We start from the raw sequence: 26,007 nt of genomic DNA on the forward strand, positions 1-26,007 counted from the left end.
TTTGTCTTCCATAGTTACCTGCACCGGTTGCTGCGTATATGTAGGTCAGACTGTGAGAATACAGAGTGACCCAAAATACATTAGAAGGAACACCACAATCTTTCAGGAAATGCAAAAGAACCAAGGCAAAAATATACTTAATGGAATAACCTGATAAATTCCAAATTTAAATGTGGCCATATGATAACTGATTGGTGTAATAATCGTAGTTCTGACATTAATGTTCGGTACGTGGATTCTATTACAAATTTGCAAAATTGCATTGAACAAGATGTGTAAACCTGACAATAACCATTTTCTGTCAAAAGGTATCAAAAGGACGAATAACTATTCTACTTCAACTTGTTTACATTAAATCTTAATTAATACTACTGAAATACCAAATGTGTTGATAGTTCTAATTGCTTTGATTAACATTTGTGTATGTTCTGTTGTTTTCTGCAAGTATTGCTTCAGGAATACTTGTGTCTTCCCTCTGACTGTCACAGTGGGTAGAAAAAACTTCTCCTTAAATGTAACTTGAATTTCCATATGATTATAAGGATGAGTTTGTTCATCTCTTCCTGCCTCTTCAAAACAAGACATAAAATTCCCAGTTGAAGCCTAAGCAGGTAGAAACAACTGAGTTTCATTACATCTTTGATTCCACTGAGACAACCAGACTGTTCTAGAACACATAAATATATTTGTTATATGACTGTAAAATTGTCTGACTTGCTATTTTAAACAAGAATCTGTGAAATACTGAACTTCACTGAAGAAGAACACTAGACTAAGAAGCGTGAATGGAAAAGAGGCACTGACCATCTGTTATACTCCTCCAATCCCTAGAACAGAGAAACTACCTCCACAACCTCTTCTTTTTTCCTGATTTGCATCTCAGCCTCCTACGATTTTAGGACTCAAGGTGTGGGGAACATGCTCAGCTACATGGACTGGTAACAACACAAGTAAAGTCACTTATTGGATTGTCCCCAGCTCCCTTGAACACTCTGAATTTATCCTGTATTTTGTAATCTCTTGGTTTATCATTAAGCTTTTTTTCATATATATATATATATGTTGCATAATCTAATACATAAAATGCATAAACTGAAGCAACAGCAGTTGTGAGGAATTTGAAGGCTTGTGTTGTATGAATTTGATCATTCTGTATCCATCCACAAAAGCATACAAAAGCTGCAAGGTTTAACAGCTCAAATGAAAGCAGATGGTGGGTCCTGGTTAGATGATTTGTTCAAAGGATGGAGCTTTGCACCTTGGCTAAGGGAGCTTTGTAAAATGGGTTTATGTGTGTTGGCTGTTTTAGTGCTGATACTAGTAGTAGTACCTTGCATACTTCGGTGTGTGCAACAAATGATGGACAAAACTATCAAAGGAGTTTTTATTATATGAGAGAGAGGTAGGAAACGGATTCACAGAGTTCTCAAAATCTCCCAGAGATGGTGCATGAAGGTATGGACATGGAGGAAGGTTTTGAGTTAAGACCTTGGAACAGGCACAACTTTTTCGAACAATGAATTGCAATTGCTATCAGACATGACTTATACCCTTTGAACAGGCTGGATTTCCACAGCATTAAAATTGCGGTGTTGTAACATGGCAACACTTAATGCAAGCAAAAAGACACTTTAAGCAAGTAATAGGCAGATATACTGCAGTAAGGCTATGAAACGCAAGGTAGTTAATAAACGACACGGTTATGCAGGTTTCTTTTTAGTTGTACCGAGAGGGGGAATTGTGGGAATCCTTAAAATCAGAGGGTTGTGGGAAAGCTGCAAAAGGCAGGCCTCAGAGACAGCAGAACTGTGATCAGAGCTAAGCAGCAGCCATAAGATTTGTCAGCAGAGAACTTGTATGAGAAGTAGAAAGTAAGGACAAATAGAACAATGGTCTGTGTGTGAGTGCTTGGCTAGAATGACTCCCTAAGTGTAGGAGTGTGGCCCCTGTTGACAGAGTGACAAAACCATCCTTTGTCCCCCTAAAAAGAAAAGAAGCCCAGATGTTTCTCTCATCAATTAGGTGAAAAGGCATCTCATAGGCCTAGGGGACTTCACCTCAAACTTAAGGGCAGCTAATTGGATAGAAGCCAAAAAGTCCCACCTGAACAATTGGGTAGAAAAAGAAAAGAACAAAGGAACTAACGGCTTTCGGGAGGTGTTTTACTAGGAGCACATCCCTTGTACCTGGCTCGTTTTTTTCTGTTTGTTATTTTGCCTTTTATTAAACCTTTTTGTTTCCAACACTGCAGCAGAAGCCGTCCTGCTTATTTTATGCCCCCAAAAATACCTGAGCTGTCTTGGGAGTATTACATTCCTGCGAGAGCTTACAAGACCTGGCTCGAGGAGGAAAATATAATACCTAAGAGAGAAAAAAGTATATCTAGCAAGGTATTAGGACGTTCTAGGCTTAATAATGGAGCTGTGTACCCTGCATTTTAATGTTTACAAGCTGGTATTGCATTTGAAATGAGCAAGCATTGTTTTAACCAGGGCACATGTGATTATAGTGGTTGGATAAAATGCACTGTCAATATGCTTCTGCTTTGTGTGATTGGTCAAAAAACCTTTTAAGTGAGTTGTAACATTGAATTCTTTGTCTGCTGCCAGGCATGCGAGCTGCTGGGATCTTCCCATTGTCATAACCATGTAATGAGACTGATTCTGGAAAATGAACAGCTCGAGACGCGTTCCCCAGCAGTCCCGTCCCGTTGGTGATTTGTACATAGAGCCTTGGCTGGCAGGAGGTGTTAGAACACATTCTATATTTACACCCTAAGGAAAAATGAAAAAGAAGGAAAATCAATCTTAAAGAAAAGAAAAATCTCCCTTGGCTCAGGTAGCTCCAGCAGACAGAGAGCTTCTCAAATCAGCTCTGCTCAGAGCTCCAGCAGAACAGGCAGCCACGGCCCCACAGACCAGGCCACTTCTTGTATGCCCTGGGAAATTGATCTTGCAGCTACTGCAGATGGAGCCCGGCGCTCTCTCCACAGTCCTGAGGACAAAGGCTGTTTCGATGGCCAGGCTTCTGGTGGCAAGGCTGACATTCTCTGCCTTGTCTTCAAGGGCTGCAAGAGAGAGGAACACAGCCATGGTCAGCTCCCGGATCTGCGGGGCCCAGAGGAGACCCCCATGGCAGGGCCAGCCAGCCGCCTCTGGCCTTGGCCAGGAGGGAGCAGAGACCAAGGAGATCAACCTGAAGCTAATGCACACCATTGCCCAACTTGCCCTGAAAATCTCTCTGTTTGCTCTGGCCACAGCAGCCCTCGTGTGCACAGGAAGCAACGGGACAGAGATTGCAGCTCCCCGGGGAGCCAGAGCTGGCAGCCCCTGCCCCCTCTCAGCCTGGCTGATGTGCCGGAGCTCTCCTGGCTGCCCCTCAGGTGCTGCCCGGCCATCCCTGTGAACACAGAGCCTGTCACGGCACCAGGGGCACAGCTCCCTGCCAGGGGATGGGGCCGAGCTGCGGCGGGATGGGGAGGGTGGGACAGGGTGGGGCTGGGTGTGGTAGGGCGGGGCAGGATGTGGCAGGGTGGAGTGGGGTGGGCCAAAGGTGGGTGGAGCTGGGCAGGGAGGAGCATGATGGGGTTGGACATGGCAGGAGGGGGCCAAGTCAATTGGGGTGGGGTGGGGTAAAGGGGGCGTGACATAGTGGGGAAGGGTGTGGTGAGACAGCGCTGGGTTGGGCGAAGCAGGAGAGGGTACAGCATGATGGGGTTGGGCAGGGTAGGGCAGGGCAAATATGGGCGGGACAGAGTGGGGTGGAGTGGGGCACGGAGGGATGGGGCAGATTCAGGCAGGGTGGGGTAGGCTGGGGCCAGGTTGGGTAGAGCAGGAGTATTGCTGCAAGGAGTATTGGGCAAGCCAGGGCAGGGAGAGGTGGGGCAGAGTGGGTTGGGGCGAAGAAGGACAGGGCAGAGCATAAAAGGGATGCCTATTGAAACAATGGAAGAAGATAAGAGAGGCCCCAGGGGCCACAGAGACTAAGAAAACCCTCAATAAATGTTTTGATCAATAGTGGCCCCTTTATATATTTGAAGACAAGGAGAAGAAGCCAGTACATGGAACCCTGAGTTATTATGCCTTCTTCTGGTTACTGTTATTTTTGTGAAGAGAAAGAAAATGAGATGAGGCTGTGTAGCTGAATATGTTTTGTTTATCTGAAGGATCACCCTCAATTGCAGCACAATGTGGGTTTAAATTTGGCCCCAAGGGATCCCTCTGTGTTCATGATGGTAAAAGATTGCAAAAGGGAAAGGGAGGACTAAGAAGGTGTTGTTCTGCATATTCCATAGAATAAAGGTGTTTAAAATATAAAGTGAATGAGGAAAGGATGGAGAGTGTGGTTGCTCCTTTTGAGTCATAAGAAGTGGGAGGACAGGGAATGCAGTTGAAATCCCTGGTAAATACTGCTGAGAAAACTTTGCCTTTGAGCCTCCTTTCCTCTCTAGAGCTTGAAAGAGGAAGAACTCACAGTACAGAACCAAAGGCAGAAAGGAAGCTGTGGCATTGTCACCATTCAGCATCCCCCGACGCGGTGCTGGAATTCCGCTAGCTGCCCCCGGCACCACGCCGAGTGTGGGACACAGCTCAGAAGCAGGATGATCCCAGGTGAGGCTCAGAGGAAACGCTCTACGGCACCAGCCGGTGGTCAGGCGCACGGTGGAGATACGGATGAGGAGGAGGCCTTCTGTATGGGTTCCAAGGAAAGCCTTATTCCATGGACAGTCCAGGGCCAAAACACACAGAAAACAGGAGTGCGGGGACTTTTATATGGGAGGGCTCAGGGGCAGGTACAAATTATCAACCAATAGGAGAAGGACTGGGGAGGAGCACAAGGCGGGTCTTACAGTGTTTGAACCAATGAGGAGGAACAGGGGAAGGGTTGACATGCACCAATAGGGCTTCAAGGAACAGGGAATTGTAGCCATGATTTTTTATGAAAAATCCTTTGCTAGGATTTTTTCCTATTCTTTCAGAGAAGTCTCAGAAAAGAAATGTAAACAATTAACTGTCTGAAGGCTGTGTAATGTGGTCTGGACATTGTTTACCAACAGGTGCATCTGTAATTGTCCATGTGACTTGTTTCTACTTAATAATCAATCAAATTTGCAGCTGCATGGACTCTGAGAGTCACAAGCTTTTGTTTCCATTCCTACTCCTTCTAGCCTTCTGATGGATCCTTTTCTCTCTATTCTTTTAGTATAGTTTTAGTATTTAATTTTTAATATAATATATATCCTAATATAATAAATCGGCCTTCTGAAACAAGGAGTCAAGTTACTCGTCTCTTCCCATGTCCTGGCACCCTCAAACACAACCATAGGGAATTGACAGGGAAGTTTCTAGACTAAAGGGTTGGTACAAAGTGGGATTGACAGCTGAATGGGAAGAGGATCAGGGAACATTCCAGATCAAGGAGCAGGCTTAAGGCAAGACAGACAGCTAAGATAGGAGGGTACAACTTAGACTGAGCCATTAACATAGGGGATAACAGAACAAACCACTACAGAGAAAACACACCACAACAGCCCCCCTTGGACTTGTTTGCAAGGGCTGGGAGGAAGATCACCATCTTTTCAGGAGGTGATCATTCAGTCAGTCTTATGGGAGGCAAGGGGACCTTTGAGTCTGATGAAAATCAAGGTATCCCTTTTGTTAGCTGATTTAGGAACCTGGAAATTTCTGGCTCGACAATACTGGCAGGATCCATCAGGAACAGCTAAAAGATTCAGGGCATTTGTTAAAGCCCTGGACCCAGACTGGGAGGATATAGATCCTATGCTAGATGCTTTAGCAGACACAAGGAAAGAGCTGCTAGTAAAAACTGCACGGAATTATGGAAGAGGCAGGCTATGGGCAGGAGACAATAGAGAAGAAACATGCCCTCTCACCAAACCTCCCTGGGACTGTAATAATTCTGGTCACTATCAACTCCTGCAGAGGTATTGGGAATGGGTCAGTTTTGGAAAATGGTATCCCTAAGGCTGTCATTTGGAGTGCACCACAGGAAGTAAAAGAAAGGTCTTTCAAAACCCTAACTGAATTTTTGAACCATTTCAGGAAGCCGTGCATAAATACACTGCTCCACACCCATCTGATGAATATGGCAAAAACCAACTCGGTTCCCTTTTCCTGGGCCAATCCTCTAATGATATTAGGCAGAAATGAGAAATTTAAAACAGAAGAGCGGGTATAGAAAAACTGCAAGAAGCAGCATGGAGAGGTCATATAAATCGTAGTTGGGTAGAGCATAAGCAACTGGAGAAAGGAATGACTAACACGACTATTGCAGCCCTTAGAGGGGCTGCACCACGCAAAGGCCCCTCCTCAGGACAAAGAAATGGCTGGGGTGGGCAGCGAGCTCTCCCTAAACTCTGGACCACTCAATGTGCCTATTGCGAGAAAGAAAGGCAATGGAAGAGAGACTGGCTGCAACTCAAACCCAAGGTGGTTGCAGAACTGAATCAATGCAAGGGCTGGCTGGAGGGCATCCCCTCAGAAAACCCTCTGGTCAAAGGAGAACTGGGGAAAAAGATGCGGAAAATGAAATATCTGGTGAATGCGGGTGCAACACATTCTGTATTAAATATAAAGTTGGGAGAAATTGATCCTGGTAAAGTTGTGAAGGTTGTAGGATACACAAGTCAATCACAGAAGCTATCCTTTTTAAAACCACGACCTTCTAAACTGGGAAAAGCAGTAGCAATGCTTCAGTTCCTATATATGCCTACGCCCCCCAAAATGCCTCCTAGGAAGGGATTTGTTGGAAAAATGACAGGCTGAAATGTAGTTTACCCCTGGAGGAGTTCAGATCAAAGTCAATGATGAACAAATGATTATGTTCTAAGTCTAGCTGTCATTACAAAATTGTCCAAAATAGAAGAGACACAGAAGTTGTTCTTAGTCAGGTTTGTCTTAATGTCTGAGTGGATGGGAACCCTGGTAAGGCCAAAGCAGCACAACGTGTAATCATTAAACTTAAACCTGGAATACCACCAATAAGACAATAAACCTGGAACACCACCAATAAGAATTAAACAATATCCACTTTAGGTGGAAAACATAAGAAGGGTTAAGCCTATCATAGACAATTTTCTAAACTTTGGGTTGTTACTGGAATGTGACTCGGAATAGAATACCCCCATCTTACCCATACAAAAGCCTGGTGGCTTGAACTACACTCTGGTTCAATAGCTACAGGCTATTAACAAAATAGCTGGAGATCTCCACCCAGTGGTTGCAAATGCATATGCTTTGCTAAGCAAACAAAAAGATGAATCTGGATGGTTTACCATTTCAGATCTCAAGGATGCTTTCTTCTGTATACCCTTGGACCCTGGCAGCCTAAACCTGTTTGCCTTTGAATGGGGAAACCCAGAGACTGGAAGGAGAAGTCAATTTACCTGGACTGTAGGACCACAAGGATTCAAGAATAGTCCAACCATATTTGGAAAACAGTTTACTGAGGATTTTGAAAGTTGGGTAACCTGATGCACAAATGGAATTGTGCTACAATAGCTTGATTATCTACTTATAGCCACGGAGACAAAAAAGACTGGAATGGAGAGGAAGCTTATGAAATGACCTGGGACTAAGCGGATACAAGGAATCCAGAAATCAAGCTCAAATAATGAAATAAGAAGTCAAATGAGGTAACAGGTCCCAAAAACAACAGCTAAAAAAAGCCATGCTGAGATTTGGCATGGCTGAGATTCACTAATTCCTGAAGGTAAGGAACAATATGAAAGTGATGTATGGCATATAATCAGAAAGATTTAGAATTAGCAAAGAATTAGTGAGCAGAACGAAAACATCATGTTTTTACAACTCCTCAGGGATAGACAGTTATGCCTGAAAGAGCATTGTGAAAATTAATTACAGATGAAGATAATTGTATACACTGGGAAGGGGATGCCTTACATAATTATTTGAGAAGGACAAGAGTAAGATGCAACCTGTACTCTAGTGTAAAGCTGGTAACCCAAGAGTGTGAAATAATGCCTTAAAACCAATTCTCAAACTAGGACTAGAGTTGAGCTTGGCACAGTAGACAAGGGACAATATCCTGGACAGCACTGGAAAGTTGACGTTTCTGAACTGTCAAGAAAAAGGGGCTATAAATACCTTTTACCTTTCACTGATGCCTTCTCAGCGTGACCTAAGGCGTTCCTGACCCAAACAAATAAAGCTGAAGAAGTTGTCACGATTTTGTTAAACAACATAATACTCTGGTTCAGAGTGCCTTTAGACACTTTGCAATAATCTCCAAATCAACTGGCACCTACACAGGCTGTATGGGCCACAGGCCAGAGGCCAGGTGGAAAAGAGGAATTATCTGCTAAAACAACAACTAGTCAAAAGTGGACAAGAGGCCAACATACCGTGGCCCCAGGCCCTCCCTTTGGCTTTATTACAGATTTGAGAAGGTCAAAAATAAAAGAAAATTTGAATCCCTTTGAATCACTGTACAGAAGACCATATAAGCATAACTATCAAGGGGAAGATACTGTACAGGTTGGGGAGGGGTAACTGCAGAACCACGTTGTCCAACTGACACAACAGCTGCAGAAAATAAATCAACACATTTTGAGCACGTGAGCAAGAGGATGCTCCTCTCCACAAATCCAGCCTGGGGACCAGGTATATGTCAAATCCCCTGAGGGAAAGCCTCTTATCCCAAAATGGAAAGGACTCTAATTAGTACTTTTAATCACTTATACAGCCTTTAAAGCTTGAAGCGTTAGCCTCTTGGCTACTCTTTTGCCAGAATTAAAAGACTTCTGCTAAAGGCAAGTGGAGTCCCCAACTGGACCTCAGAAAGAACAGGAGAAACCAAGATGCGCTTCACACCATCATCGTCTTCCCGGTATTTCTGATTGGAATCCAAGCCACAGTAGGTGACTGTCACTACCATCATGATCTCCTTGGCCTGCAAGATCCTGGCAGATGGAACACTCAAAAATATTCAGGACCTAATTGGCTAAAAGGCATTAAAAATTTGAAAAAGTATACAACATTTTAAGGATTAATGACCGAGCAGTTGAAGAGTGAGGAAAACCTGACTCCATGCCTGTCTTTCTTGTCCCACCTGAAAGCAGGATCTCTATGGCTTGTAAATTTGAAACTCACAAACCTGTTTAACGTATTTTAGATGAGATTATTACAGTGACCATGTGCATCCCTGACCTTTCTAACAAGCAGGGTGTGAATCCATTTTCATGTGATTCCTATCAGGGATTTTTGCGCTATACAAATTAAAAGGGGAGACTATAACCTTGTACAAGATAATTCCCTTTTTCTGTGGCGCACAGGTGGGGTGGGAGGACCATCATCACACAGAGATACAGGAATTGAGCCCACCAGGAATGCGACCTGTTAAAAATAAAAAATCCAAATTAGCCAATTTTAATAAAAATATGAAAAATAAAATTTATTTTGCGACCGTAAAAACAGTCTTGACAGCCACCACCAAAACGGACAGCGTATCACCCCCGGTCGGTGATACGGGTGAACGTGAGGAAAGGACCCACAAATGCCTGACCTCTCCATCCACATCAACTACTTCAAGGTAGCAGTTCTTATACAGTTTATTTGGCCCGTGGCAGAAAGTCTTTGTTTCCTTCTGAGTTCCTCATATTCAAGTTGGTTTCTTTCTCTGGACAAAGCCTCCTCCGGGGGTAGAATGATCCATTTCCCTGGTTCCCGGAATCTGACATTCAGATTCGAGGTGTTGATGGTTCTGGTCCCCACAGATAGGCATCTTGTCTGGGCCATCAGCACCTGCCGTCTTCTGGCGTTGGTGCTGATGACTGCTCCTCTCCTTGGATGCAAATGCCGTGATGTCCATCTGCCGCGGTTTCGTGGTTTCGAGGTCTCGTGATTTCGTCATCCTGTTGGATTTCTCAACCTGAAGGAAACGAAGGGATTTCTCCCCCCTCTCTTTCTCTCCTCGGTTTACTCTGTTCACATATATATTTATATGCTGTTTATCTCCACGAATTACTACCTATATTTCTAACACAACCCAACACATATTGTTTCCAGCAGGCAGCTCTTGTGCCACTAGAATAATAAATCGTCCTGCTCATAGGCTTAGTACATGGAACAGGTCTCATAGAGGATCTGTTTTTGAGAATTGAATTTCATTCTTGGCATATTTCAGGCCATCAGAAATAGTAACCAAACAAGTTGGAGGGGAAGCTGGGAGCACAATCATCCTCTTAGGGTATATCAGGCAGGCAATGTATCTGAAGAAACCAGTTACCATGCCTTGGGTACTCGACAAGGAGTGAACATGGGTCACACAACAGGCATTGAAAATTAAAATCAAAACAAACAACTCTACATTAGCAAACAACTGCATAGCATGGGAGCCATATGTGAAATAATATAGTCTTTCACTCTGTGGTAGGACAAACAAATGAACAACTGTTGCTTCTAAATCCACAGTACTCTCTGAAAAAGCTGAAAAAGATACAGGCAAATATTTCCAAAATTAAACAGCAATACTACCCACTCATACAGCAAAGCCTAAAAGGCTGGGAGTCATGGATACATTCCCAGACACCAAATCATAGGTCTAAAAAAGGCTTAAGGGGATGGTTTGGGTCTGAACTGGGAATATGAAATTCTATTGATCAAGAAGTCTTAGCCAATAGATGAAGCACTGTGAGTTCTTATATTGGACAGACACAAACTCCTCTCAGATCAGCCCTGCTAACACTTGCCCAAACCCAAAGCCTGGCAGCTAATCTATTAACCACCCTGACCAACAATATACAACAGGATTGTTTCCAGTAGTTGTTTGCTTTATGGGAAAACTACAGGGTAACATTTCTTTATCATTTCAATGTATACAAGCTCAGCTTGTGACTATGGTCAGTAATCTCAGGAGAACTTGAAAAAAGGAGAGGTGGGGAAATTGCCATGAGAATTAACTAAATCATGCCTAAAAATGAAACCACCAAGCAATTTGAAAAAAGACTTCCACACTTGGTGGCAATTGGTCAGTTTCACATAGAATGAACAGAACCCTGCAGGCTTTGGTATTAACCATTAAGAGTGAAACAAAATACTGTGTAATTCCAATTTTGGCCCTTGGAGTTATAAGGACTCATGTAACTCTCAGTCCCATTCAGCATAATGTCTGGACCATTTCCAACAAGAAGACTAGAAACTGGCAAACTCTTAGTATCAAAGCATGTGTCCCAAGGGATGCACTGAATTTTGTGGGCAAAAATGCAGGGCTTGACAGAGGGGATCGGTGTCTGCACACTGAGGGCAGCCCTTGTATTTGTGAAATGAGCCCAGTAACCCATGCACAGTCACAGGTATGTTATGTGGGAAGGGGATGTGCCTGGGTGAGATCTGCTTGCACAACTATTACAACAGATTCTTTAAATGAACCGACTCATGGTACTAACTTCTCTATTTTTTGTAATTTCACAACCAAAAGTGGATGTGACTTCAGGTGCACCACACAATAACTTCTCTTTACATTATGCAGAATGCATACGATGTGTATCACAAAGCGCCCAAATTCCAAACTGGAAGGGACATTGATGTTCTAAAGCAAATGCTGTACCAGCCTAATATAGAATGGCCAGTGGCAGAAGTCAAAAATGCATCTCACAGAGCCTTATGGACACTCAGATGTGCTATCAAAGAAATTCCCGAAATCATCACCAAAATAGAGAAAGAAAGAGAAAATCATGAGTCAGGTGTCTTCTTGTGATGGACAAATCTGGAATCACCAACAGCTCCTCAGATTTTTAGCTTCCTCAGAAAACCAGTTCTAATTTTAAAAAAATTAATCCTCCTCTTAACCATCCTGAACCTATGGATGTGGTAGAAAATTAAAACAGCAGCATAACAGTACATATGTACTGTGGACTGTCCAGAGGATCTTGCAAAAGAATTTGCCTCAGGATAAAGAGAAGAGGAGAATGAAAGAAGGCCTTTGTTTGACATAAGCACAAGCAATTCACATAAGCAAACAAGTACTTAGCACAGACACAGGTAAGTACTTAGCACCAGTTAGCATGAGAAAAACCTGGCGGGCCTAACTTGACAGGAGAGGGACTTGAAAAAAGCTTTAGACACATTCTAGCAGAAGAGCAAAGGGCACCTAGGGAATGAGCCCTGTGTAGGGAAGCCATGAGGAAGAAGTGCTGCTTTAGGGCATGGAGAGCGCTCTGGCCACCGTCTGCATATCACCTTCAAGTACAGGAATCTGACAGAATGTATTTCTAACCCCCTGCCTATGGAATAACCTCAAGAGGTTAATGATGGATGGTATTTTTTATCAAATTTCTGCATCAACCCTCTGAAATTTATACATGGTGAAAAAACATTTTGGTAGGGTGCAGACCCCTGCCCTCCTGCCAGCACAATAAAAGGGCTTTTAGCAGACAATGCATTTATCTGAGGATTTCTTTGAATTAGGGAGACCCCTCAGGACGGCTGTATCCTGAGGGATCACCACTGGCCTTGACCTGTTTGTAGCTGCAAAAGCTTCAAATCAGCTGCCTCAGCTTCCAGGGCCTCTCTTGGCCAGCATCCTGACGTGGATGCAGGACTGCTGCGAGGCACTGCTGGCACCCAGCGGGACAGGACCGGCTGTCTCGTGTCCACGTAGCAGCCCTCACACAGCCAGGGCCATCCCGAACCCAGACAAAGGCTGACGTGTCAGCAGAGAGGAGCAAGGAGCACTGGGCTCCTCTCAGGGGATCTCAGCTGGGCTTGCTCCACAACACGCCCCCATTTTAAGGCCTGGTGATGCCCAGCTGCCAGAAATGCCTACTGTGTTCTCTGCAAGATGCACAGGGAGGGCCAATGAGCAGGACACCTTGGGAGGCAAACCTTGCAAGCCTTTTCTGAGGCCAGGGACACACCCAGATCAGCCCAGATACTCCACGCTGCCTGGCCCACCCAGCCCTGCTGTGTGCTGGCCCTGGGCCACAGCAGCTCCCACCAAGCAGGAGGCAAATGCCTATTGCCAAGAGTCGAAAAACAGCAGATGGGGAAGATGTGACAAGTGTGTGTGTAAAGGCCTTTTAATTCACAGCTCTCACAGAGAGCTTTGGGGCTCATGGCTGGACAGAGATGCTCCTGCTCACGCCTCTGTGCAAAGTGGGTAACACATCCTGCTGCAGGTGCTTGGGTTGGTGTCTGCAGGTCCAGGCAGATGCCAAACCTGCTCTTCACTGCCTTCTCCCTTGCTCGGCCCCTCTGCCAAGTGCAATGGGCCTCAAGGACTGAAAGGTGCACAGAGAGCCAAAGGGGAACACTTGCAGCTATCTCACTGGGCGCTCCCTGGGGAGCACTTTCCTTGAGAAGCAAGCCCCTTTCCTCCAAAGGCGTTTCCCCACATGTGCAGCTTTCCTGGGAACACCAACATATCTCTGTTGAGTCAGAGATGACACAGATTCCAAAAGGTATCAGAAGACTAACCACTTTAGTACAAAATCCATGTATTTATATAGTCAAGTTTGCTATAGTTAGACCCAAATAGTTCTTTAATCAAAACACCATCACCATTGCCTAAATAAGAAACCACACTTTGGTACACATATTTCCATAACATTCCACATGTTCATAACATCAGGAGGAGCAACTTAAGATAAGAAATGTCTATAATACTTTTCTTGTAGCTTTTCATAGCCTTTTCCAGAGCAATGCCTGGGAAAGTTGGCTGTTTCTTTCTGTGACCAGAGAGCTGCCACCACACCACACACCCTTTAGTAATGCAGGCAAGGCTGAATGACTTCAGGTCCTTTCAGGACAGGCACTCCAGCTCTAGCTGGCATTCCCCCAAGTGTGTTCCCAGGTTCAGACGTGCAGCCCCAGGCTCTATACAAACACAATCTGCCCACTGCCTCTTCCCTTGCCTCAACTCCTGCCTGTGCTCTCGGCACCAAAACCAGGCTGTTCCCGGCCAGGGACCAGAGCTCTGTTCCTGCAGGACGCTCTTGCCAGCACCTTCCAGGACTCTCTGCTGTGCACACTGCGCTTTTCATGCCCGCTCCCAAGGGGCTTTGGAACGCAGCGCACAAGCTGGCTGGCTCTGCCACCAGCACACCCAAAACACAGGCGGAGGAAGAAGCAGCAGGGGCTGTTTTGCGACCATGGCCAAGAGAGACTGGGAGGGTGCCCTCCCTCTGCTCTCACCTGGTTGGCTTTCTGCCTGGGGCTGAGCCTGGGGCTGCCATTCCTCACTTGTGGGGACCAGAACCACAGCCGGGGTCCCGGCACTGCCTGGCAGCGCTCCGGGCACCGGCACGGTCGCGTGTCCGAGTCTCGGGCACCATGCCGCTGCTTCATTTGCTCTTGGGCACACCCAAAGCTGCCTGTTAAGCCTGGATGGTCTCTGGTTCTGCCCTCTTCCTGATCCTGCTGTGCACGGATGGAGCACTGCCGTGCTTTCAGGATGCTATTCTTGAAATCTTCCAGCATTCCCAGCCCCTGTGCTCTCCATGGATGCCTGCCATGGAATCCCTCTCAGCTGGGTTCAGATTCCCATGCAAAAAGGCTTAATTGCACTTGTGACTGGAAATCCAGTTTTGTTTGGTCAGCTGCTCTTGCAAAGAATATGTACCAACCCCTGGAATGGTGAAAAGCCACTGAGCAGGAGCAGGAGATGGAGCAAGGTGCTTCATTGGGAGGGGCAGGCAGGCCACCCATATTCAGGGCATCCCCTCCATCAGAAGGACATGCATGTTGTCCCTCTCATACCTCCACCCCACAACCAGGCCTGACATCTCCTCCTCTGGAGCGGAGTTTTTCCTGTTATAACGTCATCTCATGCTTGGTCAGCGCGTGAGAAGAGGCTGCAATGGCTTGTGATGCCCCCTCCATGCCAAACACAGCTCCATTGGGTGTCGTTCCTCTTTCACAGGTTAACTTCCCATCGATTGACCAATCCATTGTCTCTCTTAAGGGTCACATTCCCACCAGTTCACCCATAAGGCTTCCTTCACTGCCTGTTCTTCATTGTCTTGCTGACATGCACAACAGCGGATCAAATGTGGCAGGGCCTTAGACACGACTTCACTCCTGACACCCAGGCTCCTTGTGCCACTGCTGGCCTTCCGTGTGCTCATCAAGATCTGTAACTGCACAGGGTTGTGGAACTGCAGCTTCAGCACAGGGACCGTGCCAGCCTGACCTGCCCTGTTCCTGTGCACAAAACACGGCATGGAAGAGAACGGCAGCAGGGGCCTGTGTGTCCCAGGGCACCGGATTTGCGGCGCTTCAGCTCCACAGGGATGCAGCAAAGTGAAGAAGCCAAACCGTTTATTAATGAAAGCTAAAAACAAGGGGTGATATGGGAGGGGAAGAGGGAATGGGCAGTGTCTGAGGGCTGGAGGGAGGGAGGTATCTACAGGCAGGGAAAGGCCAGAAGCCATGTGAGCTTCCCACAGGCTCAGCTGTACCAATCATCAGCTGTGCCTGGAGCTCCAGTGGCAATGGGAGATGGTGTCCTGTTCAGTGTCTCCTGGTGCTGTTCTTGGGACGCTGGTTCACCGCATCCTGAAGATGGACCTAATTCTTCAGCTCTTCTGGCAAACCGGGCGTGAATATTCAGGTTTCAGTGGGACAGACTAGTGTCTTTCCTTGGGACTGAAATGGCTGGAACAAAGAAGAGAGCCACAGTCAGCACCCACATCTGCATGAATGCTAGGAGACCCTCCTGCCAAGGTGTGCTGCTTTGTGCACCCCAGACGTGATGTTTTGGGAGAAGCTGCTGGCAGCTTCCTCCGTGTCTGCTAGGAAACCAATCAATGGCTGCCGTTGGGAATTGATAATCTGGAAAGCTGTAGACAAAAGCCTCTGTGAAAAACACATCTTAAAAACAAAAGAAACTCGGGGAACTTTCTCTTTTCCCTTCTGGCCGACAAGGAGGTAACACTGCTGGCCCAGCCAAGGCCTGGCTGAGGTCCGTGAAGAAGAAGTCAAGTCCTAGACGGGAAAGATGAGGAGATGCCTTTAGTTTTAAGCCAAAATTCTCTTGTAATTCTCTTGTATATGGAGAATGATACTTTTTTCCCTATAACGCATGAAGGTATGGGGAGATGAAAGTGTTCAAATGGTAGGTATTGAGCAAAGACCTCCATGCTAAAGCCAGCAGATGTTAAAGCAGCTGTGATTCTTGGAGAAGTTTCAACAGAGACGGAGAGAAGAGTGATGAAGATGATGTGTCCCCAGGAACAGAAGATCTCTCTTGCTAGAGATGAAGACGATTTTAGAGAACAAGAACTTTGCTTTTGAACAGCTCATCCTTAAAACAGTACCCCATCAGCTGACATGCCACATAAACCCAGCTGTGGGAAAAGCTTGTGGAAAATGGGAGTGATTTCAGCATTGCACATTTCCCTGGGTGGCTGCTATTCATGGAAATGGAGAGCCACGAGAGAACTGTTTTCTTACGGAAAAGTCTCCATAACATTAATAAGAGGGACTTCTCTCCTTAAGCAAAGAGACAAAAGACTATTGCAGAGGTAGTAAACTGACTCAAAATTTTGGTTTGGTCCCTTTACATTGTCAGTGGGAAAGAAAAGGTTGTAGGGGGAGGAGAAGTGTTGCGAAGGTTTTGTTCTGACTCTTATTACTCTTTCTTTTAGTTACTCTTAATAAATTGTTCTTCATACTCTTTTAAAGGCTCGAGGCTGCTTTGGCTTTCTCTTAATCCTATCTCAAAGGGGAAATGAGTAAGTACATTCTGGTGAGCGAACTGCTGATTAACCAGCACTGAACCCACCACAGCAATTGGCACATTGGCCAGGAAATCCTAAATTGGCAAAGCAAAACCACTACATCAAGGGTGTCCCACTCAGCTCTTCTATCGGCCAGAAGAGAGGAGGGGCCCACAGGACCAGCCACAAGATGCTGGCCACGAATCCCCCCAGCAGTGTCCCAGCAATCGCTCTGTGTGCTCTGGCCACGCCATCCCTCATGCACACAGGGAGCGAAGCCCACCGCAGCCAGGACAGGGATGGCAGCTCCCTGCCCGGGCATTGCAGCTCTCCCTGGCAGCCCGGCTGCCAGCCCGCTGCCCTCACTCACCCTGACTGTGGAACTGGAGCTCTTCCCTCTTCCTCGACAGGTAGCGCGCGGCCATCCCTGTGAAGGCAGAGCCTGTGACGGCGGCAGCGGCACAGCTCCCTGCCAGCGGCGCTGCCAGCGCTGCGGCCACACGCCCTGCTGGCCCGGCAGGGCTCAGCCCGGGCCCTTGCCGCACGCTGCCGCCCAAGGGCACGGCTGCCAGAGGGCGGCAGCAGCGCCCGGGCCAGGTGGGGCTCCACGGCGCCGGGCCCGGATGGCGCTGCCGGGGCAGCGGGCAGGGCTGGGGCCGAGCTGCGGCGGGCCGGGGAGGGAGCCCGGCCTCGTGGCACACCCATGATCCTGAAGGCCGCCTCTCGCAGGGACTCCTGTAGGCTCTCCAGGTAGCGCAGGGCCTGGCGCTGGTGCTCGGCCGTTCGGTTCGTGTCCTCTGCCAGATGCAGAGAGCGGCAGCAGGGAAGGCTCGGCGCGGGCTCAGCCCCTGTGGCGGGCGCTCCCTGCGCCCAGCCCTGGCCTCCCCTGCCCGCACAGCCCTGAGGCGCGGCCAGCAGCTGCTGGCGCCGGGCTCCGCAGGGGGCAGAGGGCCGGCTGCTGCCCGGGGAGCCGCGAGGCCGCCCCACAGCCCCGCCGCGCCGGGGCTCCATGGGCACCCGGCTCGGGCCCACAGCAGCCTGGAGAAGAGCCCGCGCGGCCTCTGGCTGCAGCAGCGGGCAGGGGCACAGCTGCCAGCCCCGCACCCTGAGCCCCGCGCTCAGGGGCCTTCTCCAGGCTGAGCCTGGGGCTTCCAGGCCCTCCTTACCAGGCACTCATCAATTTTCAATGGCTGCTCTGTCTTCAGAACCCTCTTGTAATGGACAATCCTATAAGTTAAGGCCATTGAAAGTGTTACTGTTAAATGTGAAGTTTCAATAAGTTAAGTGTGTTAATTATGTTGTTGTTAAGATGTAAAACCTCTAATGTTACTGTTGATTTGAAGTTGTAATAAGCAGAGTTGTTGTTACAAGGTTGAACCTGTTAGTCCCTGCAGTTCACACCCACCCTTGTTACCTCCGTCAAGTGCTGCCTCCACTGCTCTCTAAAATGGCGCCGAGGAAACCTGCCTGGGAAATATGCAAATCAAGAGGAAGTCAAGGGAATCTAACTAAAGACCCTGAAACCAACAAACTAAACCAAAATTTAAGAAACTAAGTGAATGGTTCTGCTGGCAAAAGGTACTCCTATTCAATTAGTGAGGTTTTAGAACTCACTGTAATTTCAACAGAACAGAGTTGAAGTGAGGACCCTAGACTTCGAGCCAGACAGTTGACTTCCTAGGCACGCTCGTGAGGACGGAAGCCCCAGTTCTGCTGTGCAGCAAAACTGCGTCACCTCCTCCTCTGCGTCGCTACTGGGAGCAGTGGCGGTGTGCGCGACCCCTAGGGCCTCCACCCAGAGCTGAACCTTTAATAAAGGCATTAAAAGGAGAAAGATCTCCTGCCCAATTTATATCACTCTGGAGATCCGTCTTCTCCAAGAAGCCAGCCACACAATACAGCGTTTTCATAGAGGCCTGGAGAGCAGCAGAGAGCCAGAGATGGCCCCACAGCTCAGGGCACCAGACTCACATCCCTGTGCCAGGGCCTGGAGGAGGCTGCAGCCCACCAGGCACCGGGCAGGAGGCAGCCGAGCCCCCTCCCAGAGATCCACCAGCATCACACAAAACCTTACCTCTGCCACGTCCCAGTTCTCATCATGACAGTGCAAGAAGAGTGGGAGCAGGCTCCAGCTCACAATTGTCTTCAAGGGCTTTTTACCCTCTTCCACTACCAATTCCATCACCTTGTAGAAGAGGGAAATGGAGAGCAGCTGCAGATGGCTGTTGTCCTGGAGGAAAGAAGGAGAAAAAGGCCTAAGCATCACATATGCAGTACTCCTGAGCAAAGGCCTGAATATCCAGAGAGCACAAAATTTCTGGTCAGCGGCCAGTGCCCATGGCTGGGGGCACAGAGCCTTACACAGTCAAAGAGTGGCAGGAGTGCCTCAGCTAGCTTTGGGGCAGAAGTGCTGGATATCATGAGATGTTTTTTATGGAGCATCTTCTTCAACAGAGAGAGGGACGTGCTGACCACCTGTCCATCTGCATCACCCAGCAGCTCCAGAAGGCTTCGAGACACGCTGCATATAGGTCTGGCCTGTGTGGAACACAAGGCTGAGCTGGGAGGCCATGGACGGCTGCAGCGCCAACAGCGCCCGGGCACTGCAACCCCACCCTGCTGCTGCAGGGCCCACAGGCCAAAGGCCTGCCCCAAAGCACTGGGGCCGGTGAGGCAGGAGAGCTGGGAGCAGCTGCCTCAGCTGCCTCAGCCCTGCCAGCCCATGGGGCTGCTTTCCCCAGCGCAGCTTCAGCCGCTGCCCCTTCTCACCATCGAGGGATCCTTGCTGAGCACCACGAGGCCTCTGAGCGCCAGGCGACGCTGCTCCCTGCATTTGCTGTGCAGGCAACTTGACATGATCTTCAGGACAGTGTGAGCACATTTGTTCCAGTCCAGGCACTCGAGGACCTGAAAGGCACAGGGCAGTGATGGGGGACCCGGCCAGCAGCAGCCCGGAACCTCACAGGGCTGGGCCCAGGCAGCAGCACAGGGCACGGGCACCGTCCCAGGCAGCTGCGGCTACCAGAGGACAGAGAGCTGGGAGGCAGCTCCGCGAGGCAGTGCTGGCCACCAGGCTCACCTCCACAAGGAATGCCAGGAAGGGCAGATCCCACCTTGGCTTTTCACAGCTGAGCACAAGGAGAAGGCGGTATGCGACATGGGAAAACATGGAGGTCAAGACATGGCACATATCCCTGGAAGGGAGAAAAGGGCACCAAGACCCTTAGGTGGGGGGACCAAACCTCTGCCAGGATGGACTCACAGAGGTCTGGTCTTTCCCCAGTCTCCCTGGAGGGGATGTGAGCATTGTGGGAGGTGGCCCCTTCTGGGCACCCTCCTCTCCCAGCCTTTTCCAGTCTCTTTGGCCGTCCCTCGGTGACAAGACCCTCTGGCCCCTGACCACAGGGACTGTGTGGGGCACCCGGGCACAGGGCACAAATGCTGAGGGCAGACTGGAGGAGAAGGGGGTCTCACCTGGCCAGCAGACCCACGGCATAGTGCTGGGTGCGAGCAGTCAGCAGCGTGTCCCAGCCACGCTTGCGCTCCATAGCCATCACCTCATTGTCACACTGCAGTCGGTAGAGCAGAGCCTTCATGGTCTGCACTGCAAACCTGTGTGCAGAGCAAAGCCCAGGTCACACTGGGAGCACTGGCACTGGCCACAAGGGCATGGGAAGGACAGGAGGACTGCGACCTGCTGGGGTTGATGGTAAGGCGATGTTCTTTGCGACATGCTTTCCAGAAGTGCCCAGCTTCTGCTGGTGGCATCCTCTTTGCTGTGATGACAATATGGAAGAGCAGAGCCACAAACAGGCGGGAAGAATGAGGGAGTATGCCCTCGTGGCACTCGGGCACCTGGACAATCACCCAGATCACCAGAGTTGCCTGCAAAAGAAGCAGCCCAAAACGGCGCTCAGTGCTGAGGTGTCCTTGGGTCAGGGCCCAGGGGCAGATGCAGGGGGAGCAGTGGGCCTGGTGGCCCCTGAGCCTGGCCCTAGCCCAGGTTTCAGTCCAGTGACTGAGGCAGGGAGAGGATGGAGAGCTGCTGGAGAGGCAGCCGGGGGGCTGAGAAGAGACCAGTTCCAGAAACTCACAGCCAGGGCAGAAACATCTGTGTCATCCCCATCGGAGGTGGATGCGCTGTGCACAGGCCAGTCCTCCATCACACACAGCAGTGTTGGCAGCACTTTCTCCACTGCTGGTCCCACTGATCCTATGGTTTTCCACATCATCTCAGCAGCTCTGTGGGATGAAGGCTCTGTGTCAGGGGTGTCTCAGTCACAGTACCATGCCCTGTGCAGCTGTGGGGGCACAGGTGACAGAGCCCCGGTGCCCTGAGGGGCAGGGAGGGAGCATTGGCAGCAGGCTGGGCAAAGAGAGGGGCCTGAGGGTCCTGGAGCTCTCTGCCTGTCTGGCAGAGCCCATTGGACAGGCTGTGATGGGCCACGGGCCCTAAAGGCTGGTGAGCCCTGAGCTCTCAAGGCATGTGGGCCCCGTACCTGTCACACGTTGGGGCACAGCGCAGGAGGGTCAGCACCACGTCAGGAGGGTGCTCTTCAGCCAGCCTCACAATGTCAATTTGCAGCCTGGCATCCACAGTGTCATGGGACACCAGCCTCTGGTGGATGTTCCTTACAATGGCTGGCACCTGGAGGAGGTATGGGGGAGACTTCGAGCGCTGTCCAGCGGGTGCAATTTCCCCAGCTTCCCCCAAGAAGTGCTTCCCTTCCTGCCACACTGTGCTGGCCTCAAAGGCTGAGGGGCCCCAGTGACAATGGCTTGAGGGGACACACGCTCCTGGGAGGCCTTCAGTCCCTCTGGATTTGGCATTTGTGATGGCCACAACCTGTGCCAGTGCCTCGTCTCCGTTTTCTCCGTCCTCATAAATTGTTGTGTCCAAGTCTTGTGAGAGCTCAGCTGAATCCAGGCTGACATCAGGCTCTGCCTGGAGCTCGGTCAGCCCCGAGTCAGGCTCGGCGGGGCCCTCAGCTGCACTGCTCCCGGTCTCTCTGTGCTGAATGCGCAGAAACTTCCAGAACATCTGCCGGAGAACAACGGACAGGGATGCTCCATGGTCCCGGGGTAACTTTATTGGATGGTAAACTTCCCCTTCTTCTGCCTCCCGGGACCCCGATCCGGGGGAAAAAGGAGCTTATATTTGGGGGCAGGTCTCAGGGGAGGGTGCAATCTTTAACAAATCAGGAGAATTGGGAGTAAAAAACAAGGCGGGAACCACAATGTATGAACCAATAAAAAATCCCAGGGGAGGAGAACAGTTTCAGTGTACTGATAGAGTTTGGAGAAATAGAAACTAGCAAGCAACAACAAGAAAAGTGACAAAAATTCTGGGAAAAGGCGGGAACGAAATGGGAACAGTATAAAGAAACAATCAACTTACAAATCAAGAAAAAACACACTACAACATATCCAGATTTTCTATTACAAAAAGAAGGGCATTGAAGTTTAACTAAAATAACAAAGGGTATTAGTGTAATAAATCATAAAATTTTACAGATACAAAATAAAACAAATTAAAAAATTTAAAAATTTTAAAAACCCCTCAATTTTTAATATGTCTAATTTAGCTTATACTTGTCTTGTTTTTTACTGATTATATTTTCTTTCTATAATTTTATTAATTTCTTCAATTAACTGCGAAATAATATCTTGACTTTGAATAATTAATTTATAAACATTGGCCTTAAAAGATAGATAAAAATTATTCTTAAATTGTCAAGCGAGAACTTAAAAGTAACAAGCTCAAAAAGGATTTAACATTTCATAAAAGAGCTTAACATTACATCAAAGGATATTTCATATAAAGGGTGTTCCATAGAAGGATGTTTCATAGTCTCCAGGAGTTAAAGGTATAAAACAAACAAATTTATTTCATGTTAATCAAATATAAATTTTCTTTTAATTTTAACTCAAACTTATGATTTAAAACTCGGAGGTATGGTATTAAATTGATTAAAAACCAACTGGCTCCTGGTTACTACTCTTTTGACAATTTAACTTTTCTTTTATTAATACAACTACAAATGATTTCATAATACAAAGCAAAGCAAGGAGATGTTCTTCACATCAATTTGGCTGATCTTCCTTGGCTGATTTTCTGGACAATTATTAAAAACTTCAGTTATCTTGTTCTTCTCTTGGAAAACTCAAGTTTGAAGGGGTTTTTTTCTCTTCAAGGAAATTCAGTTCAGTAAATGGTCATGATCGAATGTAGCATAGTCGACTTTGGTGTAGTTACAATATTCTTTCTGTAATATACAACTCAACAACGGGGTTAATTTTCAAAATTACTTCAAATATAACAAAGAGTGATTTTAAAAAACAATACAAAGACATACATTTGAAATAAAAAGGGCAAATTAATCAATAATTAAAATCAAAGCTAATAAAGCATTTGGTATTTTTGGTTTTGGGGTTAAAAAACACATAGTTCTTCAAAATTGAAAACCTGAATAAGAATTAATCTTTTTATACATTTAATTGAATTAATAATCTTTACTTTTGTAAAAACACACTGTTTAAAAATTTCAAAAAGGTATTTTGCATTCTCAAATCAAATCAACAACTCTTCAAATTAACAAATCAAATATTATCATTAAAAATTAGTTGTTACAAAACTTATATTTAATTTAAATTAAAAACCTTAAGTTCACCCTTTAATATCATCACTGTGATTATGGCCTTTTGCAGGCCCCTTTCCAAATATGCAATCTCCGGAGTTTAAAGGATAATTCTATAATTTATCTTTTTTAAACTTAATTTGTGCTTTTGCCAATTTATAGTAATATATTATTAAAAGGAACATTGGTTAAGGTTTGACTAGGAAACTGGACAGGGAAACTCCAGCAGCACTTCTTACAGTTAAAAATTAAAACATTTTAATTAATAAAAACATATAAAAATTGTTAAAAAACAACAAAACATGTTCCAAATTGTTCCTTTAGTTCTCTCTTTTTATTTCTTGCAATTGCTAAAATTCACAAATTGGTAGTTTAAAAAATTTCTACAAGGGTTTTTTAAAACATCTAAATTATCTGAAAAGCCTTTTATAAAAATCAAATGCTAATTAAATCTGAATTTTACAGGGAATGTTGCAAAACAATTGCTGACTGCTGCGAGTAATTAAGGGCTAGGTGAGGGAATGGATCCAGGCCTCGCCGCCCTGCGGGGGAGAAAACAAGAGGGCAATTACCAGATTGGGTTTCCAATTCTCCCTCTTCCCCGCAGGGCCCCTCACCCCTCCCAAATTCCCAACGAAATGACAGCATTCGGGGCATTTGGAATTTAGAATCCCTCAGCTCCCCTCCCAAATTGCCATCAAATTCCCATGGATTTCTCAGCCTTGTGTGCTGTTGCTAGTATGAATCCAGAAATGGTATCAACAGAAACATGGACATATTTAAAAGCCCAAAAGCTCAAAATGTGTGTTAAATCTGTTTGCCAGATGTCATTAGGTTTCAACACTTGTGGCTTTGTACCTAACATTTGTGGCAAAGAACGAGTCTGCTGACACTGTGAGCAAGTATTCACGACATCCCGTGCTTGTGGCAAAGTCAGATTGAATTGTTTTCCCAGTGCTCAGGCATTTTGATGGCAGAAATCATGAGAAAGTTTGGCCTGCCCTAACTTTTCTGGAATAGTGACTGTCATGGCGAGGGCATCTGCCTTCACAGTGCCTTCCACTACGGGTCCAGGCAGAGTGGTGTGTGACCCAAAGTGCAGAATGTGGTATTCGTGAGACTGTGAAGTGAACATTTGTACAGAGTGGTTAATAACAGAAGAAGAACTTTGTTAGAGACTTCCTTCAGGAATGAGCGCTCAATTCTCTCAATGATTCCTGTATCATAAAGAGAATCATGAACAATGTTAATAGGTTCCTGTGAAAAAAGGCAAAATGCTTTTACCGCAGCTGCCAGTTTCACTAGCTGGGTAGGCCCAGGTGGAGAGGTTATCAAATGTTCCCACTGTCCCTTATCATTTCTCCACAGGGTCACAGCTTCGTGTGCCTTTCCCGATCCATCAGTGAAAACAGTTTTTGCACCAGGGATTGGAGTTTTCTTTTCAAGTCATCCTTGTTGAAAGGGGAGTCCCTTGAAGGATTGTAGCAGGGCATGACGAGGCATTGTGTGAAAAAATTGTGCATTATAGTCCTCAAGAACAATTTGAAATGACAGTGAATCCCTGAACAGATGCTCTAATTCTGCTGCAGGAATAAGAAGATGTTTTACTGCTGGATCATATCCTGCCAGGCTCTGGCACTGGAGTCGTCCCATCGACAGCATCTGAATAAGCATCTCAAGTTGAATGGTTAGAGTTTTTGAAAAGGTGTGTGGCAGAAAAACCCACTCTATTAAGCAGAGAGGATGTTCCTGCACATCACACTGACCAATAAGAGGGTTGGAAAGATTGCAGAATCACAAGCAGTCACAAAGGAAAATCTGAATTTTGACGTGTGGCAAAGAAGTTACTGATGTTATCACTTACAATCTGTAAAGCCATTTGGAAAGTTTTTGTCAAGTGCCATGGGGAAGGGAGATCTGGGTCTCATTTTACAGCTGAAATAAGGGGGATAATTTCTTCATGGTGATACCCTCTAAAGCTTGGATCCAATTAAGAGTGCCTAACAACTTTCCAAAGGATTCAATGTGTGTATATGGCTTTTTACGGTCACTGGCTGTGGGGTGACCGTTGTCTCCAATAACTGGAAACCCAGGTATTTCCAGGGAGGTTCAGTTTGGATTTTTTCTGTGGCTATGCAGAAGCCTGTGCTGTCAAGCATTACCTTTAAAGCAGCAAGACAGTCACCCAGTAATGGAGAACTGCCGGAAGGATTTAAAATTTTCTCCATGTAGTGATACATCAGAAGAGATAATTATTTGTGCCGTTCTGGTTGTATCCCTGAATGAATGACAAAGTGACCGATAACAGGACTGTTCTTCATGGGCTGGGGCAGCACAACCCAGCGATATCGTTTCATGGGGGGCTCAAGAGTGACAGAAGGTAAAGAAAAAGGACCATTTAGGTGCATCAGGACACAAAGGAATTGTAAAAAAGCAGACTTTAAAGTCAATTATCAGTAACTCCAGGAGCAGGGCAACATTTCCTGATGGGCTGAGCCCTTCCTAAAGATCCTGTCGGGCTGACTTAGACACTTGGGGCCAGGGATTCCTTCCAACCGGGGCCACTTTGGGTGGGCTGGGGGCGGCCCCAGGGCAGGTGGCAGTGTGTGCAAGGGCCCTTTGTGACACGCTGCAGCACGGTCACCCTGGCATGGAATGGAAGAGCGTGTCCTT

General features: G+C 47.1%; 1 protein-coding gene and 2 long non-coding RNA genes across 3 annotated transcripts; all 3 read right to left on the reverse strand.

Moving 5' to 3' along the window:
* Positions 1-17,861: 17,861 nt before the first annotated feature.
* LOC135309391 (uncharacterized) lies at positions 17,862-19,209 on the reverse strand. Its single transcript, XR_010369664.1, has 3 exons — positions 19,058-19,209; positions 18,771-18,926; positions 17,862-18,163 (listed from the first exon to the last, which is right to left on the reverse strand). It is a non-coding gene; the product is annotated as an uncharacterized LOC135309391 (long non-coding RNA).
* Positions 19,210-19,444: 235 nt separating this feature from the next.
* Positions 19,445-21,341, reverse strand: LOC135309357 (uncharacterized). Its single transcript, XM_064435508.1, has 6 exons — positions 21,196-21,341; positions 20,791-20,938; positions 20,391-20,581; positions 20,171-20,308; positions 19,776-19,890; positions 19,445-19,603 (listed from the first exon to the last, which is right to left on the reverse strand). Exons 2-6 carry the CDS (start codon positions 20,926-20,928, stop codon positions 19,445-19,447), a joined length of 741 nt encoding a protein of 246 aa, XP_064291578.1. The 5' UTR covers positions 20,929-20,938; positions 21,196-21,341.
* A 191-nt stretch (positions 21,342-21,532) lies between these two features.
* Positions 21,533-25,925, reverse strand: LOC135308507 (uncharacterized). Its single transcript, XR_010368921.1, has 3 exons — positions 25,497-25,925; positions 22,780-24,996; positions 21,533-21,737 (listed from the first exon to the last, which is right to left on the reverse strand). It is a non-coding gene; the product is annotated as an uncharacterized LOC135308507 (long non-coding RNA).
* Positions 25,926-26,007: the final 82 nt, after the last annotated feature.

This window comes from Passer domesticus, chromosome 10, assembly GCF_036417665.1.
Source record: "Passer domesticus isolate bPasDom1 chromosome 10, bPasDom1.hap1, whole genome shotgun sequence".
Classification (NCBI taxonomy): domain Eukaryota; kingdom Metazoa; phylum Chordata; class Aves; order Passeriformes; family Passeridae; genus Passer; species Passer domesticus.